Source organism: Lepisosteus oculatus, chromosome 8, assembly GCF_040954835.1.
Source record: "Lepisosteus oculatus isolate fLepOcu1 chromosome 8, fLepOcu1.hap2, whole genome shotgun sequence".
Taxonomy (NCBI): domain Eukaryota; kingdom Metazoa; phylum Chordata; class Actinopteri; order Semionotiformes; family Lepisosteidae; genus Lepisosteus; species Lepisosteus oculatus.
The window spans coordinates 46347808-46367594 of NC_090703.1; the positions used below are offsets into that span (position 1 = coordinate 46347808).

The 19787-nt window shown below is 48.7% G+C and overlaps 2 protein-coding genes across 8 annotated transcripts; one reads left to right on the forward strand and one right to left on the reverse strand.

Moving 5' to 3' along the window:
* Positions 1-315: 315 nt before the first annotated feature.
* LOC138241047 (cis-aconitate decarboxylase-like) lies at positions 316-6525 on the reverse strand. Of its 7 annotated transcripts, none has more exons than XM_069193544.1 (8): positions 6338-6525; positions 5623-5782; positions 4940-5010; positions 4195-4249; positions 3303-3490; positions 2920-3012; positions 2605-2810; positions 316-1801 (listed from the first exon to the last, which is right to left on the reverse strand). In XM_069193544.1, the coding sequence occupies exons 2-8, from the start codon at positions 5645-5647 to the stop codon at positions 874-876; spliced, it is 1566 nt and encodes a 521-aa protein (XP_069049645.1). In that variant the 5' UTR covers positions 5648-5782; positions 6338-6525; the 3' UTR covers positions 316-873. The 7 variants fall into 7 exon arrangements, with proteins under 7 accessions (XP_069049645.1, XP_069049648.1, XP_069049647.1 ...); XM_069193547.1 differs by having other exon boundaries at positions 5627-5785; XM_069193546.1 differs by having other exon boundaries at positions 4940-5064; positions 5627-5785.
* Positions 6526-7310: 785 nt separating this feature from the next.
* LOC138241100 (uncharacterized) lies at positions 7311-12682 on the forward strand. Its single transcript, XM_069193847.1, has 10 exons — positions 7311-7694; positions 8039-9523; positions 9674-9766; positions 10202-10306; positions 10554-10663; positions 10950-11144; positions 11384-11546; positions 11827-11992; positions 12233-12327; positions 12523-12682. The coding sequence occupies exons 1-10, from the start codon at positions 7538-7540 to the stop codon at positions 12606-12608; spliced, it is 2655 nt and encodes an 884-aa protein (XP_069049948.1). The 5' UTR covers positions 7311-7537; the 3' UTR covers positions 12609-12682.
* The last annotated feature ends 7105 nt before the right edge of the window (positions 12683-19787 follow it).

Below are 19787 nucleotides of genomic sequence, written 5' to 3' on the forward strand. Positions count from 1 at the left end.
TCCAAAATCCTTGTTCGTTCACCTGAGCATGACTGGGCACCTTGCTTCAAACACCCACACACCTTTGTGTAAAGTAGCCTCCTCTGGCTTTCTGTTTTAAAATGCATTTTCTTTCAGTTCCAGGCTGTGTCCTTAGCAGAGGACTTTGACAATATTTTTGAGTATTGTGAACACTTCAACTAAATGGTGCACTTTGTTTTTAACAGCTACAGTCCTCTAACTGCAGGCACTATATGCAAGTATGCAAAGATCTCAACGTGTCAGAGCGAAAACACACAGGCAGCAGAGCTTATTTCATCTTATTTATTTGTCAGAACAAAAATTCTTATTGCCCATTTTTACATCACATAAAGGTCATAATCAAAAGTTAAAAAATACATCATTCTTAATTCATTTACATAAAAAGTAGCAATAAATTAACAACAAACCCTGATTTTTTTTTCTCCAGCATTTACAGAATTGGTCTTCCGCAGCCAGCAGCTGACAAGTCCAGCGGGCTAGTTTGGATCAGAACGGCACCGGGCATGGTGAGACCTTGTCATCACCGCAGGACAGGTGGGCCCCGGGACAGGAGCCCCTCGCTCACCTTCGGCATGTATCATTCATTCACACGCAGCTCCCGGCACGCGGACATTCAAACAAAGCCCTCAACAGAAAGTACAGTAATCGGTTTTAAAAAATGACTATTTAACAAAGAGATTCAGTTCCCAGACAAGAATGCAAGAGCAGCTCGCTCTCCCGAGAATCTCCGATGCGTGAGTGCCCCAGATCCGTGCACGCGTCCCGAAGCAAAGCGCGGAAGAGGATGGATAGACAGTAAATCTGGGAAGAGAGCTTAAAACCAACATGCTGGCGGGGGTCCGGGGCCGCGGCTCAGTGCAGCTGCTCCAGCAGGGGGCGGCAGTCCCCCAGCCTGTCCAGCCCCTCCACCGTCTCGATCAGCGCCTCCACCTTCTCCCCGGGCAGCACGGCGCCGGCGTTGTGCCGGAACTTCCCCTGCAGTGCCTCGGCGCTCAGCGGGTTGCGCCAGTGCCCGTAGAAGGTGTCGCAGCGGCCCCCCAGCTCCTCCCCGCCGGCCAGCGTGACTCGCACCTCCCCGTACATGCGGTCGAAGTTGGCGGGGTTGTCCTCCGGGTGCTCCACTCGCACCCGGGCCAGCAGGGCCTGCAGCTCGGGCCGGCGGCGGGCGGCGGGGAGGAAGGAGCGCACCGTCACCTCCCCGTCCAGCAGGGCCGTGCAGGCGCTGAACTGGAAGGAGTGGCGGGCCTGGTGCTCGGACTCCGGGAAGGGCCGGTTGATGTACTTGGAGCGGGGCACGCGGAGCAGGATGTCCCGGATCAGGCCCGGGGAGAAGGAGCCGCCGCGGGCGCCGGGCAGCTGCTCGTGCACCAGGGCCGCTGCGTCCGCCACCCAGTGCATGCCCAGGTGGGCCGGGAACCGCTTGAAGGCCACGTCCTGCTCCTCCAGCAGGAAGCGGGGCTCGGCCTCCTCCGGCGAGGGCAGCGGCCGGGCCGCGTAGTCCTCGTAGAAGGCGCTGAAGCCCGCCACCCCTGGCACGGCGTCCAGCACCAGCGGGCTGGCCTCCAGCCCGCGAGAGGCCAGCAGCGCCGCCTCCAGGCCCAGCCGCGCCGCGTTGCCGATGTGCAGGGGCTTGGTCTCCGTGGCGGCGTTGGCCATGGGGGCGCCCGCCAGCGAGGCGGCGATGGCGAGGGCGTGGGCGCACTGGGTGCGCTCCAGGGCCAGGAGCCTGGCGCAGGCGGCAGCACTGCCCATGGTGCCCACCACGCTGGGGGGGTGGAACCTGCAGAAGGAGAGGAGAGAGGGGCATCAGAGAGGCCAGTATTCACCATGAGAAGGCCGCCAGTTGTTCTGCAGGAGGAAAAGCACAGCTGCAGTGTTAAAAACAAAATGAGTCCATACTGGCTCTTTACGCTGGCATTGGGAAGGAATTCTGAGATACATTATAATGCGTCTTGATTTCTCCTTAATGAGAAATCACTTGCATGACGTGAAGCATCCGATGAATAATATCCTCATTGCATGCAAATTTTGCTCATTGCATTTTTCATTTTAGCAAGTTTCTTGAAGGAATAATAGGACTTCAAGCTCTGGTTCTTTCCTCATGGAAAGACACGTTTGAACATTGTTATGTGGGCGAGGTTAATACCACAGTCTGCATCAAATCGCCATGAAAGAAAAGAAACAACTCACTGGCTGGTGAGTGAGTAGATGTCCTTTTCATGCATTTATAGCCCTTTATTTATTTATTTTTTGACAGTAACAAACCAAAACACAGAATGTTCTTTAATGGGCCAGTTCACCCAATAAACCATCCTTCATTATCCAAGAAATAATTGTGCGTTATTTTTACCTGCGCTGGCTAAACATAATAGAAAGTGTTTCTGCTGATAGAGCCTTCACTTTTTGCTCTACAACATGATGAGATAACTATCCCCGTTTCCTTCTCTACACGGATTAAATCCTGTTTCCATTCCCATGTTGGCACTAGACACCCATTAACCCAGCAGCTGCTGGGGTTAGGCCAGAGGGAAGACTTTGAGCCGAGACAGATCGGGCTCGAGAGAAGGTGGGCTGGAGTCTCACCTCTTGGGGATGTTGTGCGCCTCACTGGAGAACCTCATCAGCCTGCCCTGGACCTCGATGCCCACGTTGAACGCCAACAGGAAATCCAGCCCGCTGGGCTTGCTGTTGCTAGGCAACATGTCACTGACAGCCAGGAGGGCAGGAAGGACCGCCCCTGAGGGATGAGTGGCAGGGTGCCAGGTGTCATCGAAGTCCATGGAGTGGACCTGGAGTAGCAGGCGAGAGAAAGGCTGAGTAACGAGAAGAGGAGCATTCCTCTGTCCATCCGTCTCCCAGCTCATCACAGAAAGCGGGCACGCCACAGCGCCACCTTACCGCCACGCCATTGACGAAGGCCGCCAGCGTTGGGGAGAGCCTGGTCTGGCTGCGGCCGTAGACGGAGCTGATGTCATCGGGGGCGTACATGTGCTGGAAAGACAGGAAGCAGTCGGTCACTAACTCCACCAGCAAACTTTCACGCCTTAGGGCCACATCCCCACTGGACACTGACCAGAGCCCCATTTTGCCAGTGGGATTTTAAATAAGGACTGAAGCAATGGCCTGTACTGTATGAAAGGTAATCAAAGCTTCAATCACGTTTACCGAAAGGCATGACCATGCTTGATTATGAGATCGGCGCCAAGGCGATCAGGACAGCTGAAGTGAAGGAGCGTGCCCTGATCAGCGGTCGTTCTGTGCCCCTCGTGCGGCCCGCTCACCTGGCAGTGCTGCAGCGCCAGCTCAAACACCTGGGTGGTGCTGCCCAGCAGCCCCACGCCCAGACTATCCAGCACCATCCTCTTGCTGCGCCTCAGCACCGTCTGCGTCAGCTGCTCCGGCTGCACGGCCTGGATGAAGCCGCCGAAGCTGGCCGTCACCGTCTCCTCTGGGACAGGCCTCTCCGCCACTGCAGGACACACAGAACACACGGCGCTGACACCCGGCTCGCCCTACAGCAGGGCTGGCCTGGTGCCACGGCTCTCACTGCGGCCGCTTGCAGAGAGTGGAGGCTGAGAACCTGAAGAGAGAAGAGACTGGCTTTTCCAGACCAGGTATCTAAAGAAGACCTACAGCCCTGCATTAAGGCTTTTATGAGCAGCTGACCAGTCCTGAGGCGACATACTCTTTACCGGCCAGATAGAGTTAAGGACCTATATTCCAGGCAATAGTATATATTTGACTTTTTTACCCCCCTAAAGAGGCTTTCATTGCCTTCATTTATACAGAACCCTAACCGTGCTCAAGGGTGCACCAGCACTCTCTTATGTGAGATTTGAACCTGCAACCTTCCAGTTACAAGTCCAGAAACCTGACCGCTGCTCCACTCTGCCTCAGCTGAAACTGGTCTTGAACCCGCAGGACCCATCACTAAGTATTAGATGGCGAGAGCACATCCGCAAGGAACTTGCAACATGCAGAAACCCGCTGGGGCAGTGAAGCCTGTGCAGCTACAGAACATACAGCTCCTACATAATTAATCCCTTAAAACTGGTAAAAGGGTAAAAACAGGAAAAGGGCAAAGCCTGGGAACATAGAATTGACTTGATCAGTTTTCACTGCTGGTCTAGTAAATGAAGAGACAGATTTTGGAGAAATTTACAGTCTCTTTACCTTCCAGGGCAGGCTTGTGAAGCTGTCGGATGGCACAAACACGTCTTGACGTTCTCTGCAAAAAAAACCCCAACAAGATTTAACTTTTGATATGCCAGAGGAAAGTGACGGTTTGATCAAACCAACCACTAGGGGTCCTGCAGGTGTCTGGTAAAGCGAAGACTACCTGTGCATACTGTAAAGTAGGACAAAATATTTTTACAAGACCCTCCAGTGGTAAAATGAAGGCAAGAACTTTCAGAAGATACACACTGAAAAAGAAAAAAATACAGTTCATACCACTTTTTTTCTAGTTCAGTTTTAAAAGTTGTTTGACCTGCTCTGGTGCTGAAAGAAAGCGTCTTGTTCAGTTTGCCGACAAGAAACTCAGGCACAGAAGAAACTCAGACAGAAGAGCCAGCATGGTGAACACAACCGTTAATGCTGCAGTGACAAGTCTTTAAGCCATGTTAAACTTTCTAGTAAAACCTTGGTAAAGTAAAAAAAAGAAATAACACACCCTTACAGAGACATGCTAAAAGCAAAAACTGACAAAAATAATTTAACTGCAGTTTCGGGAGACATTCTGGCAAGACATACTCTGTACATTTTCACAAAACACTGAAGAAAAGGATTTTTAAAAAAAAAGTCACAAAACACTTAAACAGACTCTTTCACAAAAGCAGAACATCACAGTATAGCTCCATTTCACCAGCGGTGATTAAAGTCTCAAGGAGTGGCAGTCCGTCCTGGGTGCTGTGCTTACCTGCAGTGTGGAGAGCATGGTGTCCGCTGTGCTGGCAGGATCTTCAGGAGTCTCTGTGAGCCTTGGTGTTGCTGTGAGGAGCAGCTGTTAATCAGGTGAGGCTCTGCTGACTGCTTATATACACACTGACCCTCGGCAGACAACAATACACCCCATTCTAAGGGAGTGGGTTGGGCTGGGGCTTCCAAAAAACACCCCTTGCCCCCCCCCACCCAAACAGGTATTTCCTGCACGTATTCAGGGGGGGATTTCTCCGAATCTGAAAAGGAAGTATTATATAAGAAGGTGGGGGGCCTGTGATATCATTTCTGTTATCAATGCAGGGTGGAGGAAACAAGAAAAGCAGGGACTGTACAGACTCCTCCTGCTCCCCCTCCTCCATTTATAAAGCATATACTTACACCACCCTCAGCCTGCTCGCAATTTTGGGAACGGAGCCTTCTGGACAGGTAAATACCATTCTTCTCCTATATCTCCATAGCCTCTGAAGTGTTTTAACTTCCAGTGTGTGCTATTTTATCAGAGGTCTCAGTCTAGAAGAACACAGCACGTTACAAGTTCTGAGAAAAGCCACTCTGAGTAACAGGTCATGCTTGGTAAAGTACTACATACTTTTTATGACCAGAACTTCCCATCTCTTTGTGTTAGGAGGTATGGAGAGATCTGAAAGCTAGAATTCTAACCTACAAAACAGGTCGAGCACAGCATTCCCACGCGACTGCCAGGGACCCGGGTGTCCACAGGTCAAGCAGGTGCTCTGTATCGATGCCACCAGCCGCTTAACTCCGTAGTTGCCAGCGTGCGCCGCATCCCCGGGAGCAAATAAAGACTCGCACCTGCTACCTGCTGGAAAAGGGACATTGCAGGCGGCGTTGGGGACAGATTTGTTCCTTAAAGATAGTTCGGGCCCAGTCTCGCCTTTCGGAGAGAAGTCAGGCTTTCGCCTCGAAGGTGCGAGAAACAGGGAGCGCGAAGACCTGACTGATAAAACCACTCTGATTGCGCTCTGAACCGCGGGAACATTACAGATACAGCAGTATGTAGTTTCAGACAGGAGTACTGACGCTCACTGACATAAGTATTTCCCCCAACCCGTCATCTGCAATAACTAAATGCGATGTGTTGTGCTACTGTATACTACTGTATCCGCTGAGGTTAATGGATGCGTATTTACAGAGACAGTGTCTTAAATTACTTTCTTCCCAAGATCGCCGAGTTTTCGATCATTTTGGAAGCCGTGCACTTGTCGTAGATATCTTCTGTATAGTCCACCAAGCAGTACGTCTTAGGTTTAATGGTAAATAATTAGTGGTCATTAGGAACCGAGTGACCGCTGGATACATTTTAAGCTTTGTAATATTAATACTACACTCTACACTCTTAATCGCCATGAGTTACCAGCTACGGTGTCTTATTCCAGTATCCGGCTGTTTCTGAGCTCAAGTTTAAATAGTAATAGCGTGGGTCTGTGTCCGGGCATCTTCAGCCGTTGACTCAGTCCAAGGGCAAACCGTAGAGCCCGGTCCTTTGCAGTTTTGGAGACCGATGGTAATCTTACACGCGTTGTATTTTATACATCTGATCAAATCCAGGCCGTGCGTCACGTTCACTCGTGAAGTCTGGCGGACATCGTCACACAAGCCGCTCCGTATCATCACATACTGTACCAAAAAAAAACCTCTTCAGTGTGATCAGAGTAATAACTTTAACTTTCAACTTTATTGTCATTAAACTTACACAGGTGCATAGTGTAATGAAAAGTGTTTCTCATTAGTCACTCAGGTGCAGTACATAAATAGGACAGAAGATAAGACAATAGACAGTTACACAATAGCAATAACAGTAACATGTAATAACATAACATAAATAACACTGAGTAAATAACGAACAAAAAGCACCATTGTTTGAGAGCTAATGAAGCCGCTATAGATATAGTGAACTGTATAGTGAACTGTAACACCGACAAAGTTTTACCAGTCGAAATAAAGTCTTGAATATGCAATGTGTATTATTAAAAATTAAATAAATTATGCTTCGATTTAAAGCTGCACAGAATTATTCAGAGGGAGGTGTAACCGCTGACGGGACAGGTGTGATCTGAGCGGCGGTAGGAAGAGAGAATTTTCTCCAGGGGGTCCGCAGAGGGCGCTGTCTTCCAGAAGTCGCAGATCTGTACAGCTATTTTAGTGGAGCGCGCATAGTCGCAATTTACCGCTTTTCTCTAGGTCAATAAATGTATCGGTAAATTAACAACAACAAAAAAAAACCTTAGAGCTAAACCTTTTCCCCGTCCTCATTCAAATGTGTCCGTTAAACTATGGCCAATTCACAACTTTAGATGGCAACGTGATTAAATAAAAATCAAAGGGCGATTTTGTTCTGTTGTTTAGAGTCGGTGCCGTAGGTTTTGGCTCTGCCCGCAGAAATGTGAATTAGAAAAATAAAGATCTATTCTGTTGAGACAGTGCAATTAATCCACAAAGTAGAGCTCGGTATCACGAAACTAGTGCATATAAAACCAGGAAAGCTTGCGACGTGACCGTGAATCGTGCTCTCTGGTTTCTCCCAGGGACAGATACTGCACACACAACAGGCCACATGGCGACTACTGACGGCTTCGCTGCTGTGTTCTACGGGGAGCCCGGTGTCTTGGGACTCCTGGCGAATGGAATCAGCGCTTTCCTCGTCCTTCTGCAGAACTTCCACGGAGCGCACACTGGCGTCCCGGCTGTGGGCGTGGAGAACATCCTAGCTGGTAAACACCGCGTCCCGAGCCGCCGCTTGCGTGAATAATGCTGGTTCTGTGTCTTTAATGGCTTTTTTAGTTCTGTATCTCAAAAAGATTTCAAAATTATGCCTGGCCATCAGAATTGTATTTCAAGTGTCTCGTGTTGTTTTTTTTAAGCACCTTTAGTTTACTCCTGTATTTTATGGGTCATCTCAACAAAAAATTAAAAACATTCACCATTTCTGTGCTACACAGCTCCGCTGCATGCCCCCTTGATGTTGTTACTTTAAAACGGGAGGAATTATTGCAATAGAGCAATCTCTGACCCCTGACTCTTGACCCCTGACCTCTGACCCATGTCATTTCCACAGGTGTTCACCTGATCGTGATAGGAGGCGTAACTCAGCTGCTGGCTGGCCTGCTGTCCTTTCGCAAGTATGACCACTTGAGTGGAACATCCTTCATTGCCTACGCTGCTCTCTGGACCAGCTATGGTGCTACCAGGATCGTTCTGGGTGCCAACCCCCCGCTGAGTGACCTAAAAGCTAACAGCTCGAATGGCAGCCTTGGCCTTAATTCCAGCACTTCAGTCGCCTTGCTGAGTAATTCCAGCTTAGCTGCTCCTGCCATCCAGGAATCCGCCATCTCTGGGCTGGTCCCCTACATCTTCATCTCCTTCATCCTGGCCTTCTGCTCCGCCACGGTCAACTACATCATGCCCTTCGTGTTTGGCGCCATCACCTTGACGCTGGTGTTCGAGGCCGTGGGGCTGGTGGGGCGCTGGGCGCTGGTGGTGTCGGGCGTTCTGGAGCTGGTCATCCTGGTGTGTGGGCTCTATGGGGCCACCGCCCTGCTGCTGAAGGGCATATTGCAGCGCAATGTCCTCAAGGGCTTCGGCAACCCGCTCTTCAACGTCCTCCTGCTCGGCACGGCCAACAAGAGCAGCTCCCAGAGCCTGGGCCAGGAGAAGAAGAAGAACACCAAGTACGCCGAGCCCATGGCCCTGGGCTACATCTCCGATACTGTCTCCCCCTTCATATTCGCCTTCTACTGCTTTGGCTACATGCCCAACTTCTTTGTGGGAGCCATCTGGGTCTCCATCACCTCCTTCGCCCAGCTCTTCTCCAGCTACTACGCCTATCTGCGTGAGGACAGCTACCACACCACCAAGTTTGGGCTGCACTGCTCCTACTGGCTGATGAAGGCGTGGGAGGAGTTTGTGCTGTCCGTGATGGTGGGCAAGGAGGAGGTTGGAGGAGCCAGAGACGGCATGGTCGGGGACTGGTTCTTCCTGGCCGCAGCCATCGTCCTCTGCCTGCTGTCTCTGAACACGGACACCTTGGAGCTGCTTCACAACGCCCTTTTTCTCCTCCTCACCATCTCCACCATCTCCCAGATCCCACTGCAGCGGTACTACATCTTTTTTGGGGTGGCCTGCTGCCTGTTCCTGGCCCTCTCCCTCTATGCCACCTTCGCCAGGCAAGTCAACAGCATAGCGGAGAAAGCCCTGATCCCGGTGGGGCCAGAGCCTCTCTCCACTGACACTCTCCAGAGTGTGCTGATCGTCCTCAAGAGGTCTTGGGTGAAACCTCAGGATCTTCCACCCAGCTCCGCCTCCCAGCTGCCCGATGCCCTCTTCTTCCTCTGCAACGGGGTGGCGGCCATGTCCGCCATCCACAACAGCGGCCCGGGCGACTCTTTCCTGCACCTCGCCGTCCCCTGGGTGCTGATCACAGGAGCCATCATGCAGCTTTATGTGAGCAGGCTGGCGGTCCAAGGAGGCCACAGGTTCGGACCCATCATCCCCATCTCCTATGCCGCCATCTGGGCAACCTGGACCTGGTACCGGTTTGCAGGTAATTTGGCCAGCTAAGCTCAGGTGTTTAATACACCAACAGAATAGAACATACTGACTAGTCCCAGTTCTAGACAATTGCCACTTTCACACAATCTGATACGCCAGTTCCCAGGATCTCACTCCTTGCTCTCTTGTGTGTTTTTGTTAGGTTTTCTGCTTGACATCACTCCAGGTTCAGCTGGGGGATTTACAGCAGGAGCCATTGCGTTCCTTGTGTTGAATGGTTTCCTCATGCTTACTGGTAAGTCAAGTCAAGTTCTTAAGGATTTGGATTTTGGCCAAATCTTAACAATACTTTTAGTATTGGTTTCACTTTCCTTTACTGCTTGGGACTAGATTTCACCCAGTGTTGAATTTTTCATGCAATATTTTTGGCTGCAGTATTGGTATTGTTCCCAAGTTTATTTTTTAGAAAGGCAAATGTCTCTGACAATCTATACAGTCTTGGTCCTGAAGGGCTGGTGTGTCTACAGGATTGCTAGATCACTTAAAAGTAGCATATCAAGTGACCTAATCATGCCAATAATGAACTATTGGGGTAGTTAAGAGCTAAGATGTTCCTGAAAGACCAGGGATGATCAGAGCCATGTCTCTAAAATGGTGACTTAGGAGGTTGATTGCCAGTGATGTAGTAGGTTATACAGGTTCAAGTGCTCTCTTCATTCTCCTTCCACAGCCGGCTACAGGAACCTGGTGCTCCTGGCACTGACTACTGTGATGGAAGTCATCTTGGTCTGTTTCCTCCTCTCCACCTTGGACAGGCTGCCCTACAAACTGGAAAGTAAGACATTCCCCAGCTTTGTGAAATAAGCGCATCAACAGTCCTCTTTCCTTTCTCATTTGCCATAGTTCATTGCTGTCAGCAGTTAAATGCAATGTGCTGCAGGTCCTCCGCTTTGAGGAAGAGGAGATGCTCTTTTGAGACCCAACTGATGGGCATCACCCGAGCAGTTCCTTCATTCTAGACTTGCCTCACAAAGCTGAGAGTGATGTGCCACTCTCCTAACCTCCCTGGGTGTCTCTTGCAGTTGCCATGCTGGCGATATTCTCCATCATCTGCCTCTATGGCATGCTGGCCTCCCTGGCCAACGCCATCTTCCTCAAGGATCTGCTCCCCCTCGGGCCCCCTGTGCTGAAGGTGAGGCCCCCATCCGCCACTGCTTATACACTGCATACACACACTGGCTACCCACAGGTTCTTCTTTTCAGTCCAGAACGCGGTCTTCTCACCTCTTGGGATAAATCAGAATTATGTTGGATTCATATTTTAATCTTGATATTGACTTTACTCTATGCGTATGTCCCTTAAAATGAAAACCTGGATTCAGGGCAATGTGGAAAAATCAGGAAGCCTTTCCAAACAGTCATGCCACGTGGCCCAAGCCGAGAACTGCCCACTGACTAATTCAGCTCGTTACACCCAGGCTCAGAAGAAGGAACTGACCGAGAGGCCTCCTCCTCCTTGCCCCATTGCCAACTCTCGACTGACCAGCGGGTTGATAACCATCTCCAAGCTGTTGGACAGCAGTGGCGTATGTGGCATCCCTACTGACACAGTGTATGCCCTGGCCGCCTCCTGCAAAAACCCCAAAGCCATAGAGAAGATCTACAACATCAAGGTAAGAACAGGCCCCTTTCTGTGTGTAGAAGCAGCCTTCATTCCCTTTGCTTTCCCTTTGTCAAGAGAAACCTCTCGACAAGTTCAGTAGCAAACGTTCCTGCAAGCGAAGCCTCACACTATGCGACTGTACTGCAGTGCATTTTCTAACACGGTGACCTACAGAATCTTGAACAGCTCAAATGAGCTTTCATTTTCACAACTGGCGATCCCTGAGCATCTGGCACTGCCTCCCAACAGGACCGCCCTGCAGAGAAGCCCATCTGCATCTGCATCTCGAACCTGGAGCAGCTGGCCGCCGTCAGGCCTCCCTTCAGCACCCTGCTGTGGGAGTTCATGAGGAATGTTTACCCAGGGGGCATCAGCTGCATCGTCAAGAAGGGCGAGTGGCTGTCCAGGCTGGGTGAGTGGGGTCTACTGCGATGCGGAGGGATGTTGTGGGAATTGTGGTTAGCATTTTCCACTCATGGTCTACTCTCAGCTCTGAGGTCCTTCACTCCAGTTCTGTGTCTTATTCTCAATGTAAAGCACTGCAGATTCAAAAATGAATCACTTGACACTGGACAAGCACAACATTTAGGGATCCTCCTAGCCTGCCCCAGGAAAAAGTCTGGCTTGGCTGGCTATCCCGGCTATCCCAGTCCTTCCCTGTTACTGACAGTCCTCTGTTGGCTCGCTTCCAGGCGTTGGTCCTGCCTATGACCGGGTGGGCACCAAGGACAGCATCATGATCCGGGTGCCTGACCACACGGTGACCGCACACCTGTGTAACATGACTGGCCCCCTCGCCATCACTTCTGCCAACCCCAGTGGAGAGCCGGACAGCACGCACCACGACATGGTCATCACGTGAGTCTCCGTTTGTCCGTAGAGCTCTTCTTTATGGGAATGGGCCAGATTTGAAACCTCCCTGATCTTTGGGAAGGAACTGCTGCTTCTTTCTTCCGACAGCAGCTCATATAGAAAGATCTGCCTAAATCCTGCATATAATATATCCTTTGAAATTGATACCATATTCCCAATTGATGCCATATTGAGGTGTGTTGCTTTGCCTTGAGTCTAAATCCCCTTTTTATTCTTCTCCTCTAGGCGTCTTGGACACAAGCTGAACGGAGTTCTGTGTGATGGAGAATCGAATGAAGTCGTGGCATCCACTGTGGTCAACTGCTTGAAAATCGATGAAGGTACAGTACGTTCTGTTCTTTGCAAAACAGCTCTTACTTTCCAGGGCTGCCACCTCTGATCGGACATCACAGAAAAGGCCTCTTTGAGCTCTGTGTGGTCAGTCGGAGTTTGAGAGCTATACAGAGGGCCCTTGTTTGTAGGCAGCGAACGTGTCCTGTCATAGAGAAAAACCTAACTGTCCTTTTGTGTTTCAGGCATCATCACCATCATCAGAGAAGGCTGTGTTCCGGCTGTCAAAGTCAGGCAGATATTTGAGAAAGTGAAGACCAGTGTGGCATAAACACCAGGCCTCATCCCTTCGAACCTGAAATACTCTCTCAGGAACGGCAAGCTTTGAAACCACGTGGAGGAGCTTTAAACAATGCAGATATTTATTTGTATATTATTATTATTGTATTTTTTATATTAAAAAATAGCCATAGGTGGGAATGACTTTTGGGTTTATTTTCACCATTTTTTAAAAGGATTTTAAGATTCTGCAATGTACATAATGAAGGCCTCTTTTACTGTATCTGTTGGTGAACTACAGTACAGTTCTGTTGAATGCAATAAAGTGATTTATCAGACAACACCTTTATCTTTTGATTTTTGGCAAACAATAGCATTTGTATTATAAGATAAGTAGATCTTTTCAGCCCTCCCCATTGCCAAGAGATCTCAGATAAAGAGACTCCAATGGTATCTCCAGGTGTTCGGAGTGCTGTTACAGTAGCTCTGAAGGCACTATTCCAGCCCAGTGTTGCTCAACTATACTGAACTACACTTGCGTCCTCAAACACATTGGTTCTGCCGATTAGCATGTTTGCTTGTACAGTATCTCTGCACTGGTGGTGTGGTGCGAAATATTATGTCTCTTAGTTTTTAAAATGCAAACTGTTACTGCTGTTTGTGGTGAATAGTGAAATTCATTGCTTGTACAGTATGTTGAAAGCTGAATCAGTTTGTGGGCTAGTGTACAATGCCATTCTGGGTGTAGATATCCATTTCTTTTCCATTGGAGTCTCAAGTTTATAATCCTAATGCATATTGTATTTGAGTACTGAATACCCAAATAAAATCACCTGAATCAGTAAGCATGCTTTGATCTTTTGCCTTTTTTGCAAATCCAATAAGTGAATGTCTCACGAAAAGACAGCAGAAGCCTTTAAAAGATTGAAAAACACGGTCGCAGGCACAGCAGCCTGCAACATACAGACAACCTCTCCATTGCAGGGGAAGCTTAGCAAACTAGGTGTAGTCTACAAAGGAACAAGTAATAGGTTTATTCCATGCTGAAAAAAAGAAGAAAGAGAACACAACGTTTCGGCCGTGGAGCCTTCTTCAGGTGTGAGAGAGACAAGGCAGTAGGCAAAGGTAATGTAGTGGGAGAACAAGGCTGGGAGGTAGGGGGGGTTAGAGGCGGGAGCAGGGGACAGAAAGAGATAGCAGGACCACAGCTACTGAGCTGTGGAGAGATCTCTCTTTCGAATACTGGCCTTTCTTACCGAACACAATGTCCTGAGCAAGAGTCAGATTGGCTTCTTGCCAGATCACCGCACATCTGATCACATTTACACCCTACACACACTGATAGACAAACACGTCCACCAAAAACACAAAGGAAAATTTTTTTGCCTGCTTTGTCGATTTCAAAAAAGCATTTGACTCGATTTGGCATGAGAGATTGTTTTACAAACTACTCCAAAGTGGCATAGGGGGCAAAGTGTACGACATAATTAAATCAATGTATTCAGAGAGCAAATGTGCAGTGAAAATTGGAAACAAAAGGACTAAATTCTTCACCCAAGGCCACGGGGTGTGACAGGGCTGAAGCCTGAGCCCAACACTGTTCAATATCTATATCAACGAATTAGCAGGAATGTTGGAGCAGTCTGCAGCTCCTGGTCTCACACTACACGACACAGAAATCAAGTTCCTGCTCTACGCAGATGACCTGGTCCTGTTGTTGCCCACAGAACAGGGCCTGCAGCAGAACCTGGCACTGCTGGAGCAGTATTGTCAGACCTGGGCACTGACAGTCAATCTGGACAAGACCAGAGTTATGGTTTTCCAGAAGAAAGCCAGACCTCAGGGAAACAGGTACAAATTCACACTGAACAACAACACATTGGAGCACACATCCAGCTACACATATCTCGGTCTCACCATCAGCTCTTCCGGGAGTTTTGACCTGGCAGTGAAGGCACTGAGGGAGAAGGCACTCAGGGCTTTCTACGCAATAAGAAGGAGGCTCTTCAACATCAACCCACCAACAAGAATCTGGCTCCAAATATTTGAAAGCTAAATCCAACCCATTGCCCTATACGGCAGTGAAGTGTGGGGTCCCCTCACAGACCAGGATTACACCCAATGGGACAAACACTCCACAGAAACTCTGCACATGGAGATCTGTAGAAACATCTTCCGTGTGCAGAGATAAACTCCTAACAACGGGTGCAGGGCCGAATTAGGCCAGTACCCACTATTGATAAACATACAGAAAAGAATATTAAAGTATTGGCTACACCTAAAAAACAGCGACCAAAATTCCTAGCACCACAAAGCCCTGCTGAGCCAAGAGCTGAGCCCAAAACAGCCCCCTGAGCCAGCTGGTCCTGAGGCTCACCGACCTGAGCCACACTGACACTAACCAGCCTCAGGACAGCACTGCTAGAGCACCACAACCCAGACTCAACCACATCACAGCACAGATCAAACAGCAATATCTCACACACTGGGACACACACACACAAACACAACATAAATTGGAATGCTACAGAACCCTAAACAGACAATACACACTAGCTGAATATTTGACCAAAATAAAAAATAACAAACAAAAACAGACCCTGACGAAGTACAGGCTCAGTGACCACAGCCTGGCCATAGAAACTGGGCGACACAGGCAGACCTGGCTGCCCAGAGAGGACAGGCTGTGCTCCCACTGCCAGCTGGGAGAAATAGAGACAGAGGTGCACTTCCTACTGCACTGTGACAGATACTCTGGGATTAGAGAAACATTCTTCCCGAAATTCAGAAATCTAATCCCAGAGTTCCAACACCTGCCAGAGTCACATCGGGTCCCAATCCTACTGGGAGAGGGAGGAGGGAACTCTATTGATCTGGCAGCCCAGTATGTGATCTCCTGTCACAGCCTGAGGAACAGTGAGTCTGTCTCCCAATAATGCTCCAGCCATCTACAGTATATGTCAATATTTTATAATATGTCTTTGTTGTAAATGTCTGTAACATGTCTGTAGATTTTATTTTACTTCTATTTTTTGTTTTGTTCCATGTTAATTTTATTATTTTTATTTGTTTTGGCAACACTGATTGTACCCATCGGTCATGCTAATAAAGCACCTTGAATTGAATTGCATTGAATTGAGAGGCCAATCAAGAGGTGTGAAGTCAGGATAGGTGTAGAATAGTGTGAAATGAAACTTCCAATGAATGGAGAAAATTTAGTAGAAGAGTAGTCTGTCGTTAAGAGAAGGGGTAAGTGAAGGGTGTGATCCTAGCTGCAGGATAAATTTGGTTTCAGTAGTCTTTCTGATGTATGAGTTTGGAAAAACCATCTTTGAGAGAGAGATTAGAGTGGTCGTGGCCGTCAGAGGTGAAATGAGAAACAATGGGTTTGGAGAGATCTTTAATCTTCACAGCCCTGACGTGTTCTCTGAAGCGGTCTCCAAGTCTCCTTCCTGTTTCTCCAATGTAGATGGCTGGGCATTTACTGCAAGAGATACAGTAAATAAGGTTGCTTGTTTTTGTGTTAGATGTGTATGCAACTAAAACTACAGATGAACAAGTCATAGGTTTATTCCATGCTGAAAAGAGAAGAAAGCAAACACGTTTTGGCTGTGGAGCCTTCTTCAGGTGACGCAGCTACCCACCTGAACTAAAACTACAGATTGTGTTTATATAGCATCTGATGTGCTGATGTTTAAGGGTTACTAGTCTGATTAAAGCTGGACTCGATCATTGAGGTTGTGATATAAAGAGGTAAGAAAGTTTGAGAAGCAGATTGTGTAAAGAGTGCATTACTCTTTAGGCCTAATAGCATATCAACAGCAAACATCTAAAAATGTAAAGACCAAGTTATCGCTCAACGTGGTAAGCCATTGCATCGGTGCTGAACACCACAAGAGGAGGTGTTTGCACAACTACTTAAATGCAGGGCTCAAAACTATGTGTAGCTTAATGAGTACACAGTAGGGTACAAGTTGCTGCTAGTAACTAATCCAAAATCCTTGTTCGTTCACCTGAGCATGACTGGACACCTTGTTTCAAACACCCACACACCTTTGTGTAAAGTAGCCTCCTCTGGCTTTCTGTTTTAAAATGCATTTTCTTTCAGTTCCAGGCTGTGTCCTTAGCAGAGGACTTTGACAATATTTTTCAGTATTGTGAACACTTCAACTAAATGGTGCACTTTGTTTTGAACAGCTACAGTCCTCTAACTGCAGGCACTACATGCAAGTATGCAAAGATCTCAAAGTGTCAGAGCGAAAACACACAGGCAGCAGAGCTTATTTCATCTCATTTATTTGTCAGAACAAAAATTCTTATTGCCCATTTTTACATCACATAAAGGTCATAATCAAAAGCTAAAAAATTCATCATTATTAATTCATTTACATAAAAAGTAGCAATAAATTAAAAACAAACCCTGATTTTTTTTTCTCCAGCATTTACAGAATTGGTCTTCTGCAGCCAGCAGCTGACAAGTCCAGAGGGCTAGTTTGGATCAGAACGGCACCGGGCATGGCGAGACCTTGTCATCACCGCAGGACAGGTGGGCCCCGGGACAGGAGCCCCTCGCTCACCTTCGGCATGTATCATTCATTCACACGCAGCTCCCGGCACGCGGACATTCAAACAAAGCCCTCAACAGAAAGTACAGTAATCGGTTTTAAAAAATGACTATTTAACAAAGAGATTCAGCTCCCAGACAAGAATGCAAGAGCAGCTCGCTCTCCCGAGAATCTCCGATGCGTGAGTGCCCCAGATCCGTGCACGCGTCCTGAAGCAAAGCGCGGAAGAGGATGGATAGACAGTAAATCTGGGAAGAGAGCTTAAAACCAACATGCTGGCGGGGGTCCGGGGGCTGCGGCTCAGTGCAGCTGCTCCAGCAGGGGGCGGCAGTCCCCCAGCCTGTCCAGCCCCTCCACCGTCTCGATCAGCGCCTCCACCTTCTCCCCGGGCAGCACGGCGCCGGCGTTGTGCCGGAACTTCCCTTGCAGGGCCTCGGCGCTCAGCGGGTTGCGCCAGTGCCCGTAGAAGGTGTCGCAGCGGCCCCCCAGCTCCTCCCCGCCGGCCAGCGTGACTCGCAGCTCCCCGTACATGCGGGCGAAGTTGGCGGGGTTGTCCTCCGGGTGCTCCACTCGCACCCGGGCCAGCAGGGCCTGCAGCTCGGGCCGGCGGCGGGCGGCGGGGAGGAAGGAGCGCACCGTCACTTCCCTGTCCAGCACGGCCGTGCAGGCGCTGAACTAGAAGGAGTGGCGGGCCTGGTGCTCGGACTCCGGGAAGGGCCGGTTGATGTACTTGGGCAGGACCCATCACTAAGTATTAGATGGCGAGAGCACATCCGCAAGGAACTTGCAACATGCAGAAACCCGCTGGGGCAGTGAAGCCTGTGCAGCGACAGAACATACAGCTCCTACCTAATTAATCCCTTAAAACTGGTAAAAGGGTAAAAACAGGAAAAGGGCAAAGCCTGGGAATATAGAATTGACTTGATCAGTTTTCACTGCTGGTCTAGTAAATGAAGAGACAGATTTTGGAGAAATTTACAGTCTCTTTACCTTCCAGGGCAGGTTTGTGAAGCTGTCGGATGGCACAAACACGTCTTGACGTTCTCTGCAAAAAAAAAACCAAACAAGATTTAACTTTTGATATGCCAGAGGAAAGTGACGGTTTGATCAAACCAACCACTAGGGGTCCTGCAGGTGTCTGGTAAAGCGAATACTACCTGTGCATACTGCAAAGTAGGACAAAATATTTTTACAAGACCCTCCAGTGGTAAAATGAAGGCAAGAACTTTCAGAAGATACACACTGAAAAAAAAAATTACAGTTCATACCACTTTTTTTCTAGTTCAGTTTTAAAAGTTGTTTGACCTGCTCTGGTGCTGAAAGAAAGCGTCTTGTTCAGTTTGCCGACAAGAAACTCAGGCACAGAAGAAACTCAGACAGAAGAGCCAGCATGATGAACACAGCCGTTAATGCTGCAGTGACAAGACTTTAAGCCATGTTAGACTTTCTAGTAAAACCTTGGTAAAGTAAAAAGAAAATAACACACCCTTACAGAGACATGCTAAAAGCAAAAACTGACAAAAATAATTAAACTGCAGTTTCGGGAGACATTCTGGCAAGACATACTCTGTACATTTTCACAAAACACTGAAGAAAAGGATTTAAAAAAAATCACAAAACACAATTTCTTTTTTTCTTGTGCAAATCACATTCTTAGTTAAACATGATAATGTTTCTCACTGTTTCTTGAGATATTGACCTATGCCCTCTATTTCCCACAGATTTTCTATTTCCTCCCTCCCTTCTCTCCACAGATCTCTGAGGTAATAGTTCTCTCGGGTGATGAACAGGGCCAGGCTACCTGCTGCCTTGACTGGGACCTCGGTGCCTGAACAGCCAAATGTTCCTCACTCTCCACAGGGCGTCTTTCCCACTGTTCACCACGGCCCAGATCCTGTCGAACACGTCAGGAGGAAGTTTGACAGGAGAGATGCCGTATATAACGAAAGCAGCGGTCAGGAAAAATTGGGGCGAGAGAGCTTGCAACCAATCTTCAAACTGTGCCCAGAAGGCCTTAGCAAAAAAGCAGGACCACAGGAGATGGGTCACAGTCTCCTCCTCGGGGCAGCCCACCCTAACGCAGCAAGGGCTGGGGGTGAGGCCCCTACGGTACAAGAAAGTTCGCACCGGTAAGCACTGGTGGACGACACTCCAGGCTAAATCTCTGTGAATGTTGCACAGAAACTTAGAGGATGTGTGTTTCCACACCTTCCTTGTTTGGGCTGATGTTAAAATGCCCACAGGGGCCTGCCTATTGTTCTGGGGTGCAACGAAATCTTCCAGGTTTTGGACGCTGACATCTCGGGGGGGAATATGGCCAATTGGGTGAGATCTTAGAAAACTTTTAACTGTCCCATAAATTGCAGGGCATGTGTCAGAGAGTGGGATATCCAGCTTGGGTCTGACACCCCACACTCTGAACACCTCCCTACCTACCCAGAGCCTGGAAAAATAAGTCCAGGTACGCGCTGCAGGTGCTGTTGCAAAGCCTCTCAGCACAGAGGCCAGGAAAATGCACAGCAGCTTCGTAGCAATATCTGGGACAGACTTCCCTCCTGAGACTAGCGGCCTGTACATTATTTCTCTTCTGAGTCTTTCCTGCTTCCCACCCCATAGAAATTGAAACATCAATCTCCTCAGCACCGCCACAACACGGTGTGGGATTG